Source organism: Anomaloglossus baeobatrachus, chromosome 7, assembly GCF_048569485.1.
Source record: "Anomaloglossus baeobatrachus isolate aAnoBae1 chromosome 7, aAnoBae1.hap1, whole genome shotgun sequence".
Lineage (NCBI taxonomy): Eukaryota > Metazoa > Chordata > Amphibia > Anura > Aromobatidae > Anomaloglossus > Anomaloglossus baeobatrachus.
The window spans coordinates 119,439,896-119,464,783 of NC_134359.1; the positions used below are offsets into that span (position 1 = coordinate 119,439,896).

At 43.9% G+C, this 24,888-nt stretch overlaps 1 protein-coding gene across 1 annotated transcript in view; it reads right to left on the bottom strand.

Moving 5' to 3' along the window:
• The window catches only part of LOC142245979 (caspase-8-like), a 121,274-nt gene that overhangs the window by 49,645 nt on the left and 46,741 nt on the right, over positions 1 to 24,888 (bottom strand). Inside the window, exons 5-7 of the mRNA XM_075318986.1 lie at positions 17,709 to 17,759; positions 5,634 to 5,707; positions 1,354 to 1,483 (exon numbers count right to left, since the gene is read on the bottom strand). Coding sequence (XP_075175101.1) covers positions 1,354 to 1,483; positions 5,634 to 5,707; positions 17,709 to 17,759 — 255 coding nt within the window. The remainder of the gene's footprint in view (positions 1 to 1,353; positions 1,484 to 5,633; positions 5,708 to 17,708; positions 17,760 to 24,888) is intronic.

Sequence of the window (24,888 nt, forward strand, 5' to 3'; positions counted from 1 at the left end):
CCTGTGGCAAATCGCTACATGTGACGCCGCTGGAACGAGGAACCTCTCCTTACCTGCGTCCCACCAGCAATGAGGAAGGAAGGAGGCGGGTGGGATGTTCGTCCCGCTCATCTCCGCCCCTCCGCTTTGATTGGGCGGCCGCTTAGTGACGTCGCTGTGACGCTGAAGAAATTGCCCCCTTAGGAAGGAGGCAGTTCGCCAGTCACAGCGACGTCGCAGAGCAGGTATGTGCGTGTGACGCTGCCGTAGCAATAATGTTCTATATGGCAGCGATCACCACATATCGGCTAGCGATGTCGCAGCGTGTAAAGCCCGCTTTAGACTACTGATCTATTGAAATAGTTAAAAACCACTACAGGCTAATAGTCATTGAAAGTCTTTCAGCATAAAACTCTCTGTACTGGAATTAAACAGATAAATAAGCATAGCTGCATGTTTATATTTGTTCTTTGTTGATTCCTTGGATTAAAGCCTTTTTTGCTAGGCTAGTTTCACACTTGCGTTGAATGGCATCCGTTGCATTGCGTTGTGTGACGGATGCAACAGATGCGTTGCATATAATGGCACAACGGATGCAACGGATCGTACAAAACAACAGAAAGCTTTTTTTTTTGTTTTTGCTTTTTTTTTTGCTTTTTTTTTCTTTTTTACAGTGCAGACTATTGTGAACGATCAGCTGATCACCCGGCGGCCGGGCGCTCAGCTGATCGCTCTCACATGCCGGCAGCTGGGCACTCAGCTGAGAGCTCTCACATACCGGCGGCCGGGCACTCAGCTGAGAGCTCTCACATGCCGGTGCTCAGTGGAGAGCTCTCACATGCCGGCGGCCGGGCGCTCAGCTGAGAGCTCTCACATGCCAGCGCTCAGCGGAGAGCTCTCACATGCCGGCGGCCGGGCGCTCAGGTGAGCGCTCTCAATAGCCGGCGGCCGGGCGCTCAGCTGAGAGCTCTCACATGCCGGCGGCCAGGCGCTCAGCTGAGGGCTCTCACATGCCGGCGGCCGGGCGCTCAGCTGAGAGCTCTCACATGCCGGCGGCCGGGCGCTCAGCTGAATGTTCTGCCACTGAGAGACAAAATAAAGTTTCTGTGATTGAAAAAAAAAAATAAAAAAGATGAGCATGCGCAGTGAAAAATAGAGGATTCCGCCGCTCAAAAAACGTTACATGCTGGGTTCCTTCCGCCCGGCGGACGCAACACAGCGTCGGCCAGCGGAAGCAACGCAGGTCCTTTTGGCACAATCCGTCATCCATACAAGTCTATGGGAAACAGCGGAATCCATTAACGGATTCCGCTGTTTTCCAAAAGGGCGAATTGTGACGGAAGGAAATTAACGCAAGTGTAAAAGTACCCTTACCTGCATCCATTTGTGTCCCATTTCTGTCTTTCATTTGAATATTATTTGACCTGGCTTCACTGAAGTCATGGTTATTTAAAATGATACACCGACCATGAGGTACTTTTTCCAGCTTGTATGTTTCCAGTACCTGCAATAATAAATACTTTTAATGAACAATTTTATAAATACTAAAAAAAAGTTAACAAATTACAAGATATTCAGCAAATTTTCTAATAACTCAAAACTGTGCCCCAATGAAAAGAAGACGAAGATGGTGAACCTTAGATTTTAACATGACTGATCCCTTTGCTATGTTGGCAGGTTAGCCTCCCTCTCCAGATTAAACATGTCAGCCATATACAAAAGATGTTGATCAACTTTTAATTTTTCAGCCAAATATCCCAGGGTTTTCAGTTTTCCATAAGAACAGTAATATGTCATGAGCAGGCAGGTAATACAAATAAAGACAGTTTGCACTCTGATAATGCTAAAGTATGGAAACCATAAATGTGTGAACATGGACCTGCATTACTGCTAAGGAAAATCTAAGAAAAATTAGATATTTAGCATATATATAAATGGCCATTTGTGTATCTGCCCAGTTGCCACTTCACGGCATATCTCGTAACTTGGTATCTAAGATCTTATCTTATATAGCAGGTTCCTACTTGCCCATACACAGGAGGTTTTTAACCCAGAGAGAGGCTTCAGCATAGTGTAGGTACCCAGTGAGATAGGCCGTGAAGTGTTCACACATTCATGGATTCCATACTTTAGCATTATCAGAGTGCAAACTGTCTTTTTTTGTATTTTATGTCATGTTCAATTATGCACCGGTTCACACCTCAGTTTGGTGAGTGCAGTCAGTCTTTTTGTCTATATGAGCAGGCAGGTAGGCAGTTCCTTCCACTGCAGAGCTCAATCATAACCTAATAAATGCTCTGCCACAGAGTGGTCTAAGCCTAAGAAGACGAGAGAGAAAAAGAAAGAAAGACAGAGAAAGAGAGAGCAAGAGAAAGAAAGAAAAAAAGAGAGAAAGCGAAAGAGAAATAGAGAAAGAGAGAAATAAAGAGAGAGAGCAATAGAGAGAGCAAGAGAGAAAGAGGGAGAGAAAGAGAGTGGCCTAAGGCTAATTAGCTGAAAGTGATCCCTATGATGTATGATCAAACCGGATACACCCTTATTTTCCCCCAAACGTTAAGTTTTAGTCACAGCTCTGCTATATCCCAGATGTAGCTAAACCTGGTGACAGATTTACCTTAATAATGTCTTGACCTAAATATCAATTATGCTATTTTCTTCCCATTTGCCCTATTTAAAGGCATAACCTTCTCCATAATTTTTCATTTTGGACAATAATTTTCATCATATATTATATATATATATATATATATATATATATATATATATATCAGTACAGACCAAAAATTTGGAGGACACACCTTCTCATTCAATGAGTTTTTGTTATTTTCATGACTCTGGAAATTGTAGATTCACATTGAAGAAATCAAGACTATGAATTAACACGTGGAATAAAATACTTAACAAAAAAGTGTGAAACAACTGAAAATATGTCTTATATTCTAGGTTCTTCAAAGTAGCCACGTTTTGCTTTGATTACTGCTTTGCACACTCTTGGCATTCTCTTGATGAGCTTCAAAAGGCAGTCACCGGAAATGGTCTTCCAACAGTCTTGAAGGAGTTCCCAGTGATGCTTAGCACTTGTTGGCCCTTTTGCCTTCACTCTGCGGTCCAGCTCACCCCAAACCATCTCGATTGGGTTCAGGTCTGGTGACTGTGGAGGCCAGGTCATCTGGCGTAGCACCCCATCACTCTCCTTCTTAGTCAGATAGCAATTACATAGCCTGGAGGTGTGTTTGGGGTCATTGTCCTGTTGAAAAATAAATGATGGTCCAACTAAACGCAAACCGGATGGAATAGCATGCCGCTGCAAGATGCTGTGGTAGCCATGCTGGTTCAGTATGCCTTCAATTTTGAATAAATCCCCAACAGTTTCACCAGCAAAGCACCCTCACACCATCACACCTCCTCCTCCATGCTTCACGGTGGGAACCAGGCATGTAGAGTCCATCCGTTCACCTTTTCAGCGTCGCACAAAAACACGGTGGTTGTATCCAAAGATCTCAAATTTGAACTCATCAGACCAAAGCACAGATTTCCGCTGGTCTAATGTCTATTCCTTGTGTTCTTTAGCCCAAACAAGTCTCTTCTGCTTGTTGCCTGTCCTTAGCAGTGGTTTCCTAGCAGCTATTTTACCATGAAGGCCTGCTGCACAAAGTCTCCTCTTAACAGTTGGTCTAGAGATGTGTCTGCTGCTAGAACTCTGTGTGACATTGACCTGGTCTCTAATCTGAACTGCTGTTAACCTGCGATTTGTGAGGCTGGTGATTCGGATAAACTTATCCTCCACAGCAGAGGTGACTCTTGGTCTTCCTTTCCTGGGCAGTCCTCATGTGAGCCAATTTCTTTGTAGCATTTGATGGTTTTTGCCACTGCACTTGGGGACACTTTCAAAGTTTTCCCAATTTTTCGGACTGACTGACCTTCATTTTTTAAAGTAATGATGGCCACTAGTTTTTCTTTACTTAGCTGCTTTTTTCTTGCCATAATACAAATTCTAACAGTCTATTCAGTAGGACTATCAGCTGTGTATCCACCAGACTTCTGCACAACACAACTGATGGTCCCAACCTCATTTATGAGGCAAGAAATCCCACTTAATAAACCTGACAGGGCACACCTGTGAAGTGAAAACCATTTCCGGTGACTACCTCTTGAAGCTCAGCATGAGAATGCCAAGAGTGTGCAAACAATAATCAAAGCAAAAGGAGGCTACTTTGAAGAAGCTAGAATATAACACATATTTTCAGTTGTTTCACACTTTTTTGTTAAGCATTTAATTCCACATGTGTTAATTCATAGTTTTGATGCCTTCAATGTAAATCCACAATTTTCAGAGTCATGAAAAGAAAGAAAACTCTTTGAATGAAAAGGTGTGTCTAAACTTTTGGTCTTTACTGGATATATATATATATAATATATATATTATGTAACACCCCTGAACCACTCAGGGCACTACAAGGAACTGCATCCTCTTGGGGACCTACCCCCTGGGACCTGGAGTAGCAGTGCCGATTCCACCAAAGCACAACCAAAATACTAGTTCTCCACTCCACACCGGGACTAAAGGGTTAATCAAGTAGGGGGATAGTCGCCTAGAGGTAGGAACGAGTCCTGGGATTAGCCAGCCTGGTGGGAGGGGATGAAGAGAATAGGGGCACACAGAGAGGTGTGCGGACGTGCTCGAGCTGGGTCCGTGCAATGGTGACCCGAGGGCACAGGAGAGAGGTCGCCAGGGCGGGTACGGCCAAGTACCGCAGGTACCGAAGCATACATGGGGCACAGGGCCCTAGATCAGGCGCCAGTTCTACACGGCTTGATAATCACCTGCATGGTGAGGACACCTTCATGGATTTACTGAACCAAATAAACCAGGGGCATCAGCAGTAAACTAGGATCGGGGTTCGGACACTTACCTCCCCACAGGGTCCACACTGACCGCCGTACGGAGAAGGAGACTAGTACCCCAAAAGGGACAGTCGGGCCCCAAACGCTGTATGCTACAGGGACTCAACCAACAGAGAGGGCCGGGGACAGAGCAACCTGGGTCACTACATTGGCACTGATACTCCATGGGACCTGAACCAGTTGTGTGGTCTCCGTTATTGCCCTTCACAACTCCCAGGCACGGCTCTACCTGTGGAGGGCCCAACATCATTGCTGCAACCACCACCAGCCCTGGGAGTACCCACATTCAGCAACGGCGGTTCTACACCCTTAACTGCAACCCGCAGGTGGCATCACAAACACTAACGTTCTACTGTAAGTAATTCCCCTTTTACAAGAGAAGCCCCAGGGCACGGGACCGGGCAATGGCCACCAGAGTGGCAATTCAATTTGCAACCGCCCGGAACCGAGTACCCCCTTTCCCTGGGCGACACAGCTTCTTTATTCTGGCATCACGAACAGGACACAGACAAGGCCCGTTAACTTGGGTGACGTTTTGGATGCAGTGAAAACATGCTACGTCCAAATCGCTGTGAACCCTGATCGTGGGCATGCAGCCATCTTAGTGCTTTTTTTCCTGCATTTTTAGCCATTCCAGCCATTGTTTTCACAATAAAAAATGATTGCACAAAAACGCACTATTCATTCATGCAAAATTTGCACAAGTAAGATTCTGTTTTAAATGTAAATGAAAAAATATAGTTTCTTACGTTATTTTTTAATGAAGGTTCATTGGGTACATCAGGTTGGATACTGCCTGCATTTTGTTCAGCGCCTGTTGCTTCTACAAAGAAAGATATAATTAGATAGCTTAGCAAAATGAATCAAAAACATTTTTTTCTCCTCTGTTAAGTCATATGGAGCAATTCAGACATACATTAAGTAGGAAATAATATAGGTATGAGATAATATATCTCCTAAGGACAAGAGACAAAACTTGGAATGAAAAAGTACATTTTATTGATATCACAATTAAAATATGTAAGATAAAAAAGTACAGCAATAATATACAATAAGGGCCCTAAGGAAATATGAAACACACCACCTCAGGAAGTGAAATGTACGTCGGGGGAGGGAAATGAGGATTATACACCATTCTCCCAGTACTCAAGTAGGTTTTACTCCTTCTGACCATGCACTATTAACCCATTGATTACACACACAACTTATAACCCACAGGGCTGTGTCTGTACTATATATCATATATTTATTATCTCCTATTTTTGTTCATTAGTTGTAGCGGACATTTTGACTGGGGAACTTTTTCCATTATACTTACATGACTATTTTTTTGCATCTTGACAAATTAAGTATGGCTTATTCCCAAAACACTTTAGAATAGTAATGTTAAATCATGCTTCCATTGAAGAGCGTTTATTATTTATGCAGCGTTTTTTGGAGTTTTTATTAGCCGATCCCTTTAAAACTAATCCTGGAAAATAGCTCAAAAAATGCTTGAAATATTCTTCCTATTATTTCTATTAAAAAAACGACATGCTGTTCTTATGTTTAATTTTTTGATCATTTTTAATTACCATGAAGTTTTCAAAAATGCTAAGCATTTCTGTCAGCAGATTTTTCCCTTATGAACTGTGGCCAGCACCAGTAAACCTTATACAGCATATAGTTGAAACCAGAAGTTTGCATATACTATCTAAAAAGACACATCTGCATGTTTTTCTCACTATCTGAAATGAAATCAGAATAAACCTTTTCCGTTTTAGGTCAATTAGGGAGCAAAATTATTTATATTTTACAAATACCACAATAAAGAGAGAGATAATGTTTTAATGTATTTGTATTACTTTCTGCAAAGTCAAAAGTTTGCATACATTTCATTAGTATTTTGTATCATTGCCCTTAAACTGTATGACTTGGGTCAAACATTTTGGATATCCTTCCACAAGTTTCTAACAATAGGTGGTTGGAATTTAGACCCATGCCCCCTGACAGAACTGGTGTAACTGAGCCATGTTTGTAGGTCTCCTTGCTCGCACCAGCCTTTTCAGCTTTGCCCATAAATTTTCAATGTGCTTGAGATCAGGGCTTTGTGATGGCCGCTCCAAAACATTGACTTTGTTATCCTTAAGCCACTTTGTAACCAGTTTGGCAGTATGCTTTATGTCATTGTCTATTTTTGATGACCCATTTCCACCCAAGCTTTCAGTTCCTAGCTCATATCTTGAGATGCTGTCTCAGTATTGCTACACAATCTTCTGTTCTAATGATGCCATCTATTTTGTGACGTGCACCAGCAAAACAACTCCGCAACATGAGGCTGCCAGCCCTGTGTTTCACAGTTGTGATAGTGTTCTCAGGCTTCAAATATTCTCCCTTTTTTTGCACAGTTTCTAGCTTCCCAGTTGTAAAAGAAAGTTCACAGAGCAGATTACATGGGATAACAAGCTCTTTACTCCTCAGAACATGAGGTAAAAATATGCACAGTCATACAGCACTGCATCAGGAAAAGAAATTAAAACCAGGAAGAAGAGATTTTTTACAATACAGGGAGTGTGAGGTTCTCTGACTTTTTGCCTTGTTTTGTCATTTTGCTTTAATCTGTTTTTTCTTCATAGGCCATCTTGCTTCCTGTTCTGTTGCCCTCACTTTTTCCCTCAGTCAATATGGATTCCTCAGCTTCTATGTTCCCGCCCTGTTCCCTGCCAATTACCTGCTTAAGCCATCTCAGCTGATGGACCAGTGCTTCTGAATCCTGTTAGCAGCCTGCCTGTAACCTGATCTTCTGAAGTCTTTGGAAGAACTACTTTTCTGCCATCCTCTGTTTTGGATCCTTGACCTCGTGACCACACAGGAACCCTTCTGCTCTGCCATGGACGTTTACAAGTACAGTAAGAGAGACTGAATTATACTTTGACACTTCTGCTGAACTTTGAGGATCCATTCCTGATTAATTTGTTCCCAGCCTCTGCACCCTGCAACTGTTTAACCCTTCATGTTTTGTGCACTTACTTGTATGAAGTAATACAAGAACTGTTTAGCAAACCTGTGTCTGTGTTTCCCTTGTACCCTTGCACTAGACTCTATACAAATAGTATTTAACACCTTACAGTGAGCAAGGAAACTTTACACATTGCCATCTACTGTTAATCAGCATAAAGTCCTTCACACAGACAAAGAAGTCCTCATCTGTTGCATATACCAACACCCTTTCTAATGACTTATTCAGTTAAGCCTAATTTCTTCATTAGTCTCTGATGTCTTTCAGCATTCAATGCCTTTGTGAAAATATCTGCTTTCATATCTTCAGTTGTACAATATTTTAATTTTAGGATTCCTTGTTCCTGGTGATCCCTCAAAAAATGACACTTCATCAATGTGCTTGGTTGGGTTAACTCTTTCCATCTGAGCAAGAACAAGACATCCTTGATTGTCCTCATTTATTTTTGTTGGTTTCAACTGTGGTTGTCCTAGGTCTATTAGCAATTGTCTTAACCATAGAACTTCTTGACTCGCATGTGCTGCTGCAACATATTCTGTTTCTGTTGACGACAGCGTTACTATAGATTGCTTTTTACTAGTCCAACTAATTGGTCTGCCTGAGAGAAAGAAAAGATAGCCACTGGTAGATTTCCTGTCAGTTGGATCTCCAGCCATATCTGCATCAACGTATCCAGTTAGAGTGCATTTATCACTTATAGGTAGTTTCAGTTTAACGTTGCTAGTTCCTTTCAAATAACGTATTACTCTTTTCATGGCATATTAATCCTTTTTATTTGGCTTCGACACTTTTCTACTCAGAATTCCTACTGCTGCTGCAATGTCTGACCTTGTAACAGTTGCTAGATACAGTAATTTTCCCATTGCTGTTCTGTGCTCTTCATTATTTGGTAACACATTTTGCTCGCTATTCATCTCTTTAAGATAATTGGTTTCCATTGGAGACTTTACTGTGTTTGCATCCGTCGATCCAAATGTTTCGATTATGTTTTGAATCATGTGATTTTGATTAAGTAGGAAACTTCATCTTCTCTTTCTATCTGTATTCCTAGGTACTGTTTCACATTTCCCAAGTCTTTGATCTCGAAATGTTGATTTAGAATTTTTAGTATGTCCTCTTTATCCCTTTCTTTTTCAAAACAAGCTAAAATATTATCAACATATATAGGCACATAGATCCATCTGTCCATCAGTCTTTTTGTGTATAGACAAGGATCAGCTTTGCTTCTTTGAAATTTTTCATTTGTGAGCACCTCTGATTTTATCATTCCACGCTTTAGCAGCTTGTTTTAAACCGTGTATACGTTTCTGTAGTTTACAAACCATGTTCAGGTTACTTTTATCTTTAAATCCTGGAGGATGTTCCATGTAAATATCTTCTGTTAAATCTCCATTCAAAAATGCTGTCTTTACGTCCAGATGCTTCAGCTCCATTTGTTTCATTACTGCAAACAATGTTCTTATTGTTGTACATTTGACAACTGGAGCAAATGTTTCATCATAGTCTTCTCCATATTTTTGAGAATAACTTTTAGCTACGAGTCTTGCTTGGTATCGTTCAGCTGTGCCATCTGTTTGGTATTTTACTTTAAAAACCCATTTACATCCTATAGCTTTTCTTCCTTCTGGTAATTCTGTCAGTGTCCATATCTTTGAGTCATGCATGGATTTAATTTCTGTTTCTGTTGCCTTTATCCATTTATTAGCTTCTTCTTCAGGAAGTCGAGATATGTCTTCACCAGAGGTGGACTCATAAATTTTGCTTGTACTTGCCTTGCATGAAAGACGTATTGGTGGTTTTCCATTGTTTTCTCTTATTGATCGTCTTGGTTCTGTGTCTGTTTGTAGTTGTATCTCTTCACTTTCAGTATTCTGTTTTTCATCAATTTCAACTTCTTTTTCATCAGATGTTCTTTCAGCTATATCACTGCTGTTTTTCTCATTTTTTGTTTCCAGTGAAAATATAGTGTCTTCATTTAGATCCTCAATGAATGTCACACTGTTACTCACTGTAACTCTGTCTGTTTTGTGATGTAGGATTCTATACCCTTTGCAATTTTCACTATATTCAACAAATATTCCTTCTATGGATCTGTTTTGAAGTTTGGAATGTTTTTCTGTTGGAATAAATACAAAAACTTTACATCCAAAAACTCTTAAATGATTCACACTTGGTTTCTTAACCTGCCACAGTTCATATGGGTTTGGTTTTTTTCAGTTTTCTAGAAAAAAGTCGGTTTTGTAGATAAGTAGCTGTCATTGCTGCTTCACCCCAATATTTCTCTGGTAGTTTGGAATCTGTTAGCATACATCTTATCATTTCAGTCAGAGTTTTGTTTTTCCTTTCTGCTACCCCATTTTGTTCAGGTGTGTATGGAACAGTCTTTTGATGCTCTATACCATTTTGTCTTAAGTAGTTTTCTATTTTGTGTCCTGTGAATTCACCTCCATTATATCACTTCTAATGACAATTGGCTTCCTCTGAAACTTGTTATTCGACTTTGTTATGTAGTCTACTAATTTATTGAAAACTTCCCTTTTGTTCTTGATCAAGTATGTGACTGTGTATCTTGAGTAGTCATCTATAAAAGTCACTATTTATCTATTGCCTCCTGATGTTGTCACTTTGATGGGTTCACATACGGCATTATGCACCAAATCAAGTGGTCTTGTGCTTTTTGTCTCACTTTCTTTCGGTATAGATATTCTTGTAGCTTTAGATTTTATACAACATTCACATCTAAAGCCAGCTTTACACCTTACAATTAGGGATGCGATCTCGTATGCGATGTGACACGCCCAGGTCGCATATGCGATCTAATGAGATTGCACGTAGGTCGTTCATTTGCTGTCACACGTGCGTTAGTAGCCTATGTTAAATTGATCAATTTTGTGTGCGATCCTTTAGATCATGTGTTCTGTGACGTATGCATCGGGCACCCTTTTTTTTTTTTATTTATTGACTTGACAAGCGTGTGTAATGTGTAGGGATGCGTTTTTACTATGTCATCTGCCATTCAGCTCTGCTACATGGCCGCTGACAGCAGACATAGACATCCATGTAGCAGAGCTGAATGGCAGATGACAGCAGACACAGACAGAGCCGCACTGTCCGAATGAACTCGGGTGAACTTCACCCGACTTCATGGTCATGCTGCGGCTCTGTCTGTGTCGCGTCCTGATTAGCGGTCACCAGTGAAGGACTCACCGGTGACCGCTAATCTCCTAAGTGACTGAAGTGAGCAGCCCTCTCTCATACTCACCGATCCCCGTTCCCCGGCGCTGCACGGCATTCACACTGCTCTGGCGGCTTTTACTGTTTTGAAAAAGACGGCCGCCCATTAAACAATCTCGTATTCCCTGCTTACCCTGCCCACCGGCGCCTATGATTGGTTACAGTGAGACACGCCCCCCACGCTGAATGACAGGTGTCACACTGCACCCAATCACAGCAGCCGGTGGGCGTGTCTATACTGTGCAGTGAAATAAATAATTAAATAATTAAAAAAAACGGCGTGCGGTCCCCCCTAATTTTAAAACCAGCCAGATAAAGCCATACGGCTGAAGGCTGGTATTCTCAGGATGGGGAGCTCCACGTTATGGGGAGCCCCCCAGCCTAACAATATCAGCCAACAGCCACCCAGAATTGCCGCATACATTAGATGCAACAGTTCTGGGGCTGTACCCGGCTCTTCCCGATTTACCCTGGTGCGTTGGCAAATCGGGGTAATAAGGAGTTATTGGCAGCCCATAGCTGCCAATAAGTCCTAGATTAATCATGTCAGGCGTCTATGAGATTCCTTCCATGATTAATCTGTAAATTACAGTAAATAAACACACACGCCCGAAAAAATCCTTTATTGGAAATAAAAAACACACACATATACCCTGGTTCACCACTTTAATCAGCCCCAAAAAGCCCTCCTTGTCCGGCGTAATCCAGGATGATGCAGCGTCGCATCCAGCGCTGCTGCATGGAGGTGACCGGAGCTGCAGCACACACAGCCGCTCCGGTCACCTCCACGCAGGTAATGAAGACAGCCGCGCGATCAGCTGAGCTGTCACTGAGGTTACCCGCTGTCACTGGATCCAGCGGTGGATCCAGCGGTGGCCGCGGGTAACCTCAGTGACAGATCAGCTGATCGCGCTACTCACCGCCGCTCCGGTCAGCTCCGGTCAGCAACTGAGGTGAGTAGCGCGATCAGCTGATCTGTCACTGAGGTTACCCGCGGCCACCGCTGGATCCAGTGACAGCGGGTAACCTCAGTGACAGCTCAGCTGATCGCCGGCTGTCTTCATTTGCTGTGTGGAGGTGACCGGAGCGGCTGTGTGTGCTGCAGCTCCGGTCACCTCCATGCAGCAGCGCTGGAAGCGACGCTGGAGCATCCTGGATTACGCCGGACAAGGAGGGCTTTTTGGGGCTAATTAAAGTGATGAACCAGGGAATGTGTGTGTGTTTTTTATTTCCAATAAAGGATTTTTTCGGGCGTGTGTGTTTATTTACTGTAATTTACAGATTAATCATGGAAGGTGTCTCATAGACGCCTGACATGATTAATCTAGGACTTATTGGCAGCTATGGGCTGCCAATAACTCCTTATTACCCCGATTTGCCACCGCACCAGGGTAAATCGGGAAGAGCCGGGTACAGTCCCAGAACTGTCGCATATAATATATGCGGCAATTCTGGGCGGCTGTTGGCTGATATTGTTAGGCTGGGGGGCTCCCCATAACGTGGAGCTCCCCATCCTGAGAATACCAGCCTTCAGCCGTATGGCTTTATCTGGCTGGTTTTAAAATTGGGGGGAACCGCACGCCGTTTTTTTTAATTATTTAATTATTTATTTCACTACACAGTATAGACACGCCCACCGGCTGCTGTGATTGGGTGCAGTGTGACACCTGTCACTCAGCGTGGGGGGCGTGTCTCACTGTAACCAATCATAGGCGCCGGTGGGCGGGGAAAGCAGGGAATACGAGATTGTTTAATGGGCGGCCGGCTTTTTCAAAACAGTAAAAGCCGCCTCAGCAGTGTGAATGCCGTGCAGCGCCGGGGATCGGGGATCGGTGAGTATATGAGAGAGGGGGATAGACTGACATGGACAGAGAGAGAGGGACAGAGATAGTGACCGACTGACAGAGATTAGTGCATGACAGACATTGTGAGGCGCTTCAGAACGCAGCTTTTCAGCTGCGCTCTGAAGCAGACCTTTTTTAAGCTGCTGTGCAGAGCGCACACCTGCGCACATAGCATCAGACACCGAAATCGTATGAGGGATGTCACACGTTTCAATTGACTAGTTTCGTACTACTAAACGTCCAATGTATGAGGAATAAACGATGTGTATGCGATCACCGTATTTTCGTTCAATATCGATCGCATGTAGGTTTCACACGCAAATACCTCACGAACGATGCCGGATGTGCGTCACTTACAACTTGACCCCGACGACGGATTGAAAGATTTATTGAAGTGTGTAAAGCAGGCTTTAAGGTAATTGAGCAATCAGATATCAATAGATCCTTTGTCAATTCTTTCTTTTATAGCTCCATTATACTTTCAGGATGTCTATGTCCTAGACATCTATGCCACATGTGAATACAATTCTTGTGATCATGGGTACACAACTTCATCTGTTCCTTTAATGTGTCTAGATGATATAATTGTTCATCTGCCTTGACATTGGTTATCATCTTATTTCCCGCTAGAATTGTACATTCATCATCTTTGAATTTTACAGTAAGTTCTTTAGCTGTTAGATGTTTTACAGATAACAATCCTCCTTCTAATCCTGGAACATATAACACATCCTGTACAAGTATTTTTGAATCATGCCCAAACTTATTAGAACAGTTTAGCATTCCTTGTCCAATACCTTCCGCAGTTATTTTGCTCCCATCTGCAAGATAAATGGCTTCCTTCTTATTTAAATCAAGTTCAGTAAAGAAACTTTTATTACTTGTTATATGACTTGTTGCTCCTCAGTCAATAAACCAACCTGATGATGATTTCTTATCAGTTACTTTAAATGTGCCATTCCAATTATTTACCCATGACTCATAAATTGTGTTTTTCACCTTCTGTGTATTCTCTTCATGGTGTAATTGCTTTCCATATAGTACAGTCTTTCTTTAAATGTCCCTTTTTCTTACATCTGAAACATTCTCTTGTCTCTTAATTATAGAGTATCTTTGATGCTGTAGCTTTAAGAGCATTTCCACCATCTTTTTCAGTAGAATTATTTGTTTGCTCTTTCCTTCTTTGATATTCATCTATGAGTCTGGTCTTTACAAACTCTAATGTGATGTCTGTTTCAGGTCTTGTCTCTAGTGCATTTATTAAAGCAGTGTATGAATCCGGTAAACTGCACAATAATATTGCTGCTACATTGCTTTCCTCAATATCTTCACCAATTGATCTCAGCTGTGATAGCACTTCCATCATAGAGAATATATGCTTCTGCATGTCATTGTCTACACTCAGTCTCATGCTGTAAAGCTTCTTAGCAGAAAAATATCTTGTGATTTAAGCTGGGTCTTTCATGTAGCTTTCTTAATGTCTCCCACATTCCCTGTTCTGTATCCTCATTTCTTATGTGGATTAATTGAGAATCTTCCACTGATAGGCTGATAGTAGCTCTTGCTTCTCTATTATTCTTATCCTATGACTGATTATTATCATTGGGTCTATCTGTAGTGATTACTTCCGATAAATCATCTTTAACAATAACATTTTCACTTTCAACTTCCATAACTGATAGTTCTCATTATTCAACTTAGCTACTGCGAGTTTTAGCTCTGTGCTACTCATCATCTTTAACTTGTCTTACTTGTTTTGGAGAGAATTGTTCTGAAGAATTCTTCTGCATTCACCAGGGTCTTGCTGAGCTTTCTGGTGTCCTGGATGTCTGGGATCTTCGGTGCCTGGGATCTTTGGGTGCCTGGGATATTGGGTGCCTGTGATCTTGGTTGCCTGGGATCTTGGTGTCTGGGATCTTAACCTGTTGCACAGCTTCTAGCTTCCCAGTTGCAGAAGAAAGTTCACAGAGCAGATTACATGGGATAACAAGCTTTTTACTTCTCAGAACATGAGGTAAAAATATGCACAGTCATACAGCACTGCATCAGGAAGAGAAACCAAAACCAGGAAGAAGAAGACTTTTTACAATATAGTGAGTAAGGAATCTTTATACAACTTTGCCATCTACTGTTAGATCAGCATTAAGTCCTCCTTTACACAGACAAAGAAATCCTCATCTGTTGCATATACCAACACCTTTTTTTCTTCAAAGTAACGATGGTCATTATGGCTAAAAAAGTTAAATTTTAGTTTGGTCAGACCACAGGACATGTTTCCAAAAATTAAGGTCTTTCCTCCTGTGTGCATTTGCAAACATTATTCTGGCTTGTTATGGTTCAATTGGAGTAATGACTTATTCCTGGCAGAGTGGCCTTTCAGCCCATGTTAATAGAGCACTTTTTTCACTGTGGATAATGACACAATCTTACCAGCTTCCGTCAGCATCTTCACAAGGTCTTTTGTTTTAGTTCTTGGGTTGATATGCACATGTCTGAACAAAGCATGTTCACCTCTGGTAGACAGAACCCATCTCCTTCCTGAGCGGTATGATTGCTGGACATTCCTCTCTTGTTTGTACTTGCATATAATTGTTTGTACAGATAAACAAGGCGCCTTCAGGTATCTGTAAATTGCACCCAAGGATGAACCAGACTTGTACAAGTCCACAGTTGTCTTCCTGAGATCTTGGCTGATTTCTATTGACTTTCTCATGATGCTACAACAAGAAGCAGTGTGTTTCAGGTGTGCATTAAAATACATCCACAGACGAACAAATCAATCTCGTGTATTCTGATGTTTACTATTTGACCATGGGATTGACTGTTTAATTTTTTTGTTATGTTTAAAAATTTGAATAAAAAAGATGTTTTAAAAAAAAATACATCCACAGGTGTGTCTCTAATTAACTCAGATATTGTCAATAAACCTATCAGAAGCTTCCAAAGCCATGACATCATCATATGGGATTTCCCATATGGTTTAAAAGTATAGTAATCTTTCTGTATGTAAACTTTTGTCTTTGCAAAAAGTAATAAAAATACCTTAAAATATTCTCTCGCTCTCATTATTCTGGCATTTTGCAAATCTAAATAATTTTGGTTCCTAATTGACCTAAAATGGCAAAGGTTTATTCTGATTTCATGTCAGATAGTGAGAAAAACATGCATATGTGTCTTTTTAGATTGTGTATGTGTGACGCCCTGGCGCCGCCAGGTGGTCACAGAAGTGTACTACACCCCACATAACACCATTCCATACAAGGTTCTATCAGCCACAATACCCTAGCCACCCCCCCAGGGTAAGAAGGGCACGCCAGTAGGCAGGACCAGGCGGATTGGGAGCGCCCACCTAGGGGTTTTGAGGATCCGGGGGCAGGAACAAGTCAGATCAGTTTTGAGTTTGAAGTTGGAGGTCAAGTGGAGTGGAGTGACAGTGACAGATTGTCAGAGAAAAAAGCTGAGCCTAGTGGAGGGTAGACAGGGTACTGGCCCTTGTCTACTGGCTAGGTGGCAAGCAGTAGACTGTGTCCAAAGGTGACGGGAATATGGTCACGGAAAATCCAGAGTGGACTGGGACAGGGTTGGAGCCCGCCGGTACCGACAGCGGAGATCCGGTCTGGAAACCAAGCACAGGCGGGGTACCTGGACCCTAGTTAGAAGACGGTTGCAAGCCCCTTCTCTGATTCACGAGGCCGGTAGCAGGTTTTAGGCCTAGCTCCAGAAGTTAAGCCCAAATAGAGTGAAACGGCAGCCCACCGCGGGGGATAGGGTATCCGCAAACACCCACTGAAATCCCAAGGGTCAGTTTTCGCAGGCACACGTCTTCCAACCAAAATACACTGGGAGTGGACTTCCCCGTTCCAGATGGAGTCGTCCAAATGTGAGGAAAATTACAGAGTGGCGGAGGAAGGGACATCGCTACACCAGCACGGGTGTTGGACCCGAGTACACCCGGACGCGGCAGCCGGCCACTGACACTTTGGTTTATCAACAGACTTGTGTGTAATTATTCCACAGTGAGTACACCAACATTGCCCGGTCCGGCCATCTCCAACCTACAACACTACCCATGTTCTGGACACTGAGCCCCAGCGCAACCATCCCTACCCACGGAGGGGTTAACATCCAGCTGCTATCCCATCGCCCCCAGGTGCTCCCCAACAGCAGCGGTGGCACCAGAACCAGAGCGTGCCTGAACGTTCAGTAGGCCTCCATCTGCATGTTAACTGATCAGTGCTTTATGATTGCCTCATAGGGGGTCAATGTGACTGTTCCATTTAATTGTCACTGTCAGAGATTGACAGCAGTATGTAAATACTTAAAAGCAGCAATCGGAGGTCAGTTCTTAGCTTATACTATATGTGAATGGACCTTAGCTCCTGAGCCCCCTTCACACACAGTGACCCCAACTCTAAGGTACATGTACATCATTTTGTGCTAAGGGGTTAAAAAACTTACCACTTTGTGCTTGGTATAAAGTGCGCCATTTTTTGGCATTAAAATTTATTCTAAACAGTTCATACATATGTCTAAAACAATGAAGCCACGTACACTACAAAATGAAAGTGTTGCGGCAGTCTAAATAAAACATTCGGTCTCACGAAAAGAAAATCATAAACATTTCTTACTGTAAGTATGGTCAGTTTTTTTGGGGCAATTTTGCTTAATGACTGGCACACTTTCAATAATAAATATGCTCCACTTTCTGAAAATCTGTCTACTTATGGTTTGTCTCTGTATATACATACCTTGAATAGCCATTTTCTGTAATTTTGAGTCGAGATCTAGCCTTTGATTATCTGTATGATGGGAAAAGTAAATTCACTCATGAAACATTAGCATTCACAGAGGATTTTACTATACATCATATTAAAGGAATATTTGATGTTTAGACATGGACAATTATGTCGGGTAGATGCAGATTGCAACTCAGGGATCCATACCAATCACCAAACAAGGATTCCTACACTCTGTCCTATATGGTGAAAAGACCATTGATCACATCTTCGGTGCAGGTAATGAATAGAGAGCTGGCTGCACATTTGCATCTGTCTTCATTCACTTCTATTGGGGTCAGGGATACAGCTGAGTATGCTTCCTAGGATAATGCACATGGAAGTGAATGGAGTAAGCAGAGTAGCGTTCATGGTACCTTTGTTCTGGGAATAGGTGTGAATACCAAAAATGGGATTGTCCTAATGAATCTGTGTTCCTGAATTCAGTCCAGGGCCGGACTGGCCATAGGGTAATTCTGGCAAATGCCAGAAGGGCCTTTCCCTGTAGTGGGCCGCTCAATCTCCAATCTCCCATCACCGCCGCTTTCCTCAGCAGTGTGCGCACCATGCAGCATTAATTTGCCTTGCATGCAGTAGCATCACTGATAGCTGCAGGACCATGGGGCAGCACGCTGTGCCACACCAGCCCTGCTATGCAGTGCAATCATGTGCACAAGGCAATGCTGCCCAGCATACACACTGCTGAGGAGAATGGCGGTGACCACAGCTCCCTCCTTCCTAATCAAATGTGTTTGCATCTATCAGACGTAAATACATTTGATCAGTGATAGTGCCAGGACTGGGCCTCGATGTGCAACAGCGTTATGAGATCAGCACTTTGCTGATGTCATCACACTGCTGTGGGCACCACAGAGACACGTTGGCCAGCGTAAAATGCTCCATGAAAGAACCGAATATAATATGTGTAATCACTTTGAGTGAGGAGGGCATTAGGGCACATAATGGGGCAACATTTGTGAAAGAGACACAGCTTTGCGAGAGACAGTGGGGGCAGTGTGTGTGTGTGTGTGTGTGTGTGTGTGTGTGAGGGAGGGGGAACAATATTTTTGAGAAAGGCAGTGTGGGGGGTATTATGAAGAGAGACAGTGTGGGAGTATATTACATAGAGGCAGTGTTGGGGGTATATTATATAAAGAGGCAGTGTGCAGGTATATTATATAGAGGTAGTGTTTGAGGGTATATTATATAGAGAGGTAGTGTGCTGACTGTTCGTTCTAGTGATGTATTCATGTGAGCACCCCTTAAATGACGCTGACTGCTCACATCCTCTTGATGTCTAATGCGTCCTTTTTGTTATAAAAAAATACAAACTGCTGTTCCTTCTGGTGTCTATAATTGTTTACATCTCTGACATCACATCAACAACGCTGTACCCAGTCAGTTAGCTGCTGAGCTTCTTGATTGGTTGCAGCACTGTCATTGTGATGTGACATCAGCGCTGCAGACAACAGCAGGCCTGGGAAGAGTGAATGAAGCAAACAAACAATGCATGGAATGGGTTTCCAAAACTGGAAAACATAAGAGTATGTGCACACAAGGTATTTTAAATTCAAGCAAAACTGACATGTTTTTCAAGCAAGGGATGTTGAAAACCATGGCGTTTTTTTTTCCTGTCCCTGGCTGTCACAGCCCAAGATTGCCTATCAGAAGAACTCCCAGCAGCGATCATGTGAGCACAGCTACTGTACCCTTGCGATCACCATGATGTACCTTTATGTCATTGGTTGGGAAACCCTATCCAACCATGTTGTATAGGTAAGTCAAATGTCATGAAGGGGTTAAACTGGAACTACATTATTCTCATCCAATGTCAGCCAGTGTTTTTTGTGTACCACAATGAAAATTGGATCATGCTATTAAGCGTAAGCCTAGAAACAAGATAAGCTTCTACAAAAAAAAACAAAAAAAAAAAAAATCACAAGGTGTAAATCCTTTAGAGCGATAAAAATCATTAAAATAATTAAAAGTAACAGAAAGCTTTGTATTAGCGATCTACCGTATTTTTCGGACTATAAGACACACCGGACTATAAGACGCACCCTGGTTTTAGAGAAGGAGAATAGGAAAATAAAATTTTAAGCAAAAAATGTGGTCATGACACACTTATGGGGTGAGGATCTGCTGCTGACACTGTTATGGGGCAATGTTTTGCTCATATACTCCCCAGCCTGCTCATATACTCCCCATCCTGCTCATATACTCCCCAGCCTGCCCATATACTCCCCAGCCTGCTTATATACTCCCCAGCCTGCTCATATACTCCCCAGCCTGCTCATATACTCCCCAGCCTGCTCATATACTCCACATGCTGTTCATAATAAACCCCTATCCTGCTCATATACCCCCATCATCCTGGTGTATGGCCGCATCCTGTGGCACATAAAAAAAAATAAACGTTCATACTCACCTTACCTCACCTCACTCCCTGCAGCAGCGCTCCTCTTACCGTCTATGTCAGCGGCAGCGCCGCTGAGTGGAGCCATCCCCATTCCCCTGCAGCATCGCGATATCCTCCGGTCTGTGCCGGCGGCTGCGTGTGGACACGTGTGCACAGCGATGACGTCATCGCTGTGTGCGCCACTAGTCTCCACGCAAGTCAGCTGACCGCCACAGACAGGAGGAGATCGTGATGCTGCAGGGGAACGGTAAGCAATGTGTACTGATTCACTGCCCCCTGCACTGATGATGATGTGCGGGGGGCAGTGAATACAGCCGCACATGATCACTCCAGGCTGTAGTTGCCAGGGGTGATCATGTGGGCCGGCTGTTTATCCCTCACCCATCACCCCGCCCACCTGTCAGTGAAGGCTTCTGCGCTGAGAGATGGGCGGGAAGATGGGCGTGCATATTAAATGAGTGGGCCCACGTGGTCATGGCAGGCTGCTACAGCCTGCTCGTGCCCCCGATGACCCGCTCCACCGCAGCACCCACATTCCCCGCAGCCATATATTCAGACCATAAGACGCACCCCCCACTTTCCCCCAACATTTGGGGGGAAAAAAGTGCGTCTTATGGTCCGAAAAATACAGTACTTTGCTATATCCCTGTCCACATCCTTTTAAAAATGTATTATAATGAAATATGTACGTATAAAACATGTACACTGTATGTTCTATCTTTCAATGTTAGAGCAGATTTGAAATTAGTTAATTTTAACCCTTTCCCATTCCATGATGTGCTATTATGCCGTGGAGCAGGCTGAGGAGCTGAGCCTGCTCCACGCAGATCAAGTGCCGGATGTGCTGCACAGTCAGCTTCTGCCTCTAGTCCAGTCAAAATACGAAAAAAAAATCCTTTACCCTGAACAAATTCCAAGAAAGCATATTGTTTTTTTTGGTAGTATTACATGTAGGGAAAAACATACTAAAAGTTTACCAAGATAGGGTTACCACAAAGGGTCCAAATGTGATGTCAAAGAATATGGCCGCCAAAGCTGTAAAATGTTAAGGCGACTCGCCTTTCAGTGTCTATCATATTTCTTTTACAATTACTACTATTATTATATTTAATATTTAACGATTTATGAATGGCTTGCATGTTGTAAGGCTGTTACGGTTGCTGTGGCTCTGGAGACTATGTCCGGATTTCTTGCTACTGCACATGTGCAAGCGCTGGAGACTAAGTCCTATCTTGGAGCCATTGCACATGTGCGGGTGACATCATCGCTGACACGAGGTCACATGTCTCTGACACCTTCTAAGCTGATTGGCCACTGGTCATGTGCTTGTGACACGTGGTCACATGTCTCTGACACCTTCTATGCCGATTGGTCGCTGGTCATGTGCTTATGACGCTTTGCTCGGTGATAGGCCAGCGTGACGTCATTGCTGTCATTCTGGCAGTGGATTGGCTCTGGTGTCCTCCATCTTGGATGAGGCACAGAGTCTATATAAGACCCTGACGCACGCCGCCCGGCGCTCAGTCCTCTTGGTTCATGCATGAGGGTAGACACCCTGTGCACGTCCCTCTAGGCATCTCTCTGTCTATGTTAGGTGAGCGCTACCGGCAGGGTAGCGTTCTTATACCTTACAGCTTCGGCTGCAGTCCGTATCCTTACCTCTTAGTGGAGCGGACATAGGTAGGTGCCTGAGGCACATGGTCAGGCTGGGCCTTGTGATTCTACTCGTAGGTGGACGTTGCTGCTAGGGTAACGTTCCTTATACTGCGTCTGGCAGTAGTTCGTATCCTCGCACACTAGGGGAGCGAACAGAGGTAGGAGCTTTGTGCGGCTTATGCTGCTGTCCGTCTCTTTTGCACCACTAGAAGAGCGGACCTAGGCAGGTGCCATATCTAGTGGTTCGTGTCCTTGCACACTAGTGGAGCGAACGCAGGTAGGAGCTTTGTGCGGCTTACGCTGTTGTCCGTCACTAGAGGAACGGACCTAGGTAGGTGCCATTTCCCACTCACTGCTTTTGTCTCTGTGATCTTTAACAGAGACCATTCCACACACCCTCCAAGTAAGGGAGGAATTGCTTTATTTTCTAATTATATTCCTCTGTGAGTTTAACAGAGGTATTGCACTCTGCACTTGTGCTATTATTTTTTACAGTGGCACACTTATATACCCCTTATCCTCTGCCATAGTCTGCAGCAGAGTCTTTGCACGGTGGACCCTGACTGTCTGACATTCCTTTAGGTTTTATTATCAGACAGCCCCCCGTAACAAAGGCATACTGATCAGTACTGGGCAGGCCTGGGTTGCGACCTAGTCATCAAGCAAGCTCTGATGAGCTCCCTAAAAACTGCAGGAGGACTCACCAGAGGAAGTGGAATGTCCGAACATCAGAGGGCATTGTGGACTCTGTCTGTGCCAGTGTCCTCTTCCTACAGTGATGCAATGCAGGGTTTCACTCGCCAGAGCTTTTTCACCAGTGAACAACACAAGGAGGCAAGAGCATCAAGGACGAGAAGAGATTGTGAAAACCTGGAGAAAATTGCAGATAAACTCGAGACCTTTTCACTTTTCTCTGATGAAGTGTCTCTTTGCAACATTATCACCGGTGTCAATGCAAATAAGGATGTGAATTTCCATAACCTGTTCACCATTGGCAGAGAAATAGTGGCAACAATGGAGGGTCAATCACTGTTTTCAGTTAAATACAAGCGGTCAATGAAAGCCAAGACCCTGGCATCCAGTGAGGCAATTGACATTGCTAAGGACAAAACAATAGACCCCGCTCTTTTGTTCCAAAGGTTTCTTGTGGTGTCTCAAACTGCTGATATTTCCCTTGATGAGGTGATGGCCTATGAACTTTCACCATACCCACCATCCCTCTTTGAGGCAAAACATCTCTTACGCAAACCAAACAAAGCACAACTGATGGCTGCTATAAAAGAACAGAGTTCAGATGACGCAGTACTCAAGGATGTACCAGAAGTGGAACATTATGTTCTTGACGGAGGTTCTCTTCTCCGTCGACTGAAGTGGTCAGAAGGAAAGACATATTGTTCAATCACGGAAGACTATGCATCTTTCACAGTAAAGCACTATGGTAAGGCTACGATAGTATTTGATGGTTGCATTGGAAGACCAAAGAAACAATCGAACAAGTAACAAAGTAAACATTGCTGAAGGAACAAAATTTGTCGGGAAAAAGGAGGACTTCCTTTTGAATGTGGAGAACAAACAGTCTCTTATCAATCTCGTTTCAGCTTTATTTCTACTCAGATAAAGGGAGTCCTGCAACAGTATAAGACATTAAGGTTGTGAAGAAGTTCCTGGGAAACCATGTCTGCAGCAGTCTTCTGTTCCTGCATGCATTCACGGGTTGCGATACCACTTCCGCGGTTTTTGGAATCGGAAAAAAAACTCGGTCTTCACAAAGTTTTGAAGGGAGACTCTGTCTAAAGCGGGCTTTACACGCTGCGATATCGGTACCGATATCGCTAGCATGGGTACCCGCCCCCATCTGTTGTGCGACACGGGCAAATCGCTGCCCGTGCCGTACAACATCGCCCAGACCCGTCACACTACTTACCTGCCCGGCGACGTCGCTGTGACCGGCGAACCGCCTCCTTTCTAAGGGGGGCGGTTCGTTCAGCGCCACAGCAACATCACAGCTGCGTCACTGAACCGCCGCCCAATAGAAGCGGAGGGGCGGAGATGAGCGGGACGTAACATCCCGCCCACCTCCTTCTCTCCACATAGCGGCCGGGAGGCAGGTAAGGAGAGCTTCTGTAATGCCTGCTTGGATCCACAGACTCAGATGGGCTGTAAAGGGGAGGCTAGAGGGAAGCCACTCACCAAGTAGGACCCTGAAACTCTTTAACCCCTATACAGGGATTTGGAATTACACAGGACCCTGGAGATCACTACCTGTGGAAGGCTGCAGTCCGATGAGAGTAGTAGTCAGGCAGGGTCAAACCAGGAATTGCGGAACAGGGACAGAATCGACAGGCAGTGACGTAGTCAGCAAACGTAGCAGAGGTCTGATCCGGGTCGGGGAGCAAGGTACAAAAACAGTAGGCAGAAGGGTAGTCAAAAACACGCAGAAGTCAACACAGGAATCACCAACAGAATAGGACGTAACAGGAGCCAGGAAAATCAGAACTATATCTGGCAGTGATCATGTGACAGGAGGGGAAATAAGAAGGGTGTGGTGTATTCCCATTGGCTGTAGCTGAATGCTGGCAACTTCAGCTGGAAGACACATGCCACCCACAGTCAGCCATCGGTACTGCAGATCCCAAGCTAACCCAGCCCAGTGGATGATCGGAGCCTGCGCCCACTGGTGCCGCTGGCATCGACTGCTCTCCCATCACGAGCACCATCCACGGCAGGAACACGGCGTCGCCTGGCGATCTGAGCAGAAGTCGCTGGAGCAGACTCCGGCGGTGACGTAACAGCTTCCTCGTTCCTGCGGTGTCACACGGAGCGATGTGTGCTGCCACAGGAACGAGGAACAACTTCGTTACTGCTGCAGTACCGATATTTGAGAATGGACCCCCATGTCACCTGATGAGCGATTTTGCAAGTTTTTGCGACGATGCAAAATCGCTCATAGGTATCACACGCAACGGCATCGTTAATGCGGCCGGATGTGCGTCACCTATTCCGTGACCCCAACGACTTCGCATTAGCGATGTCGTAGCGTGTAAATCCCCCTTTAGGCCTCTCTTACACATCCGTGAA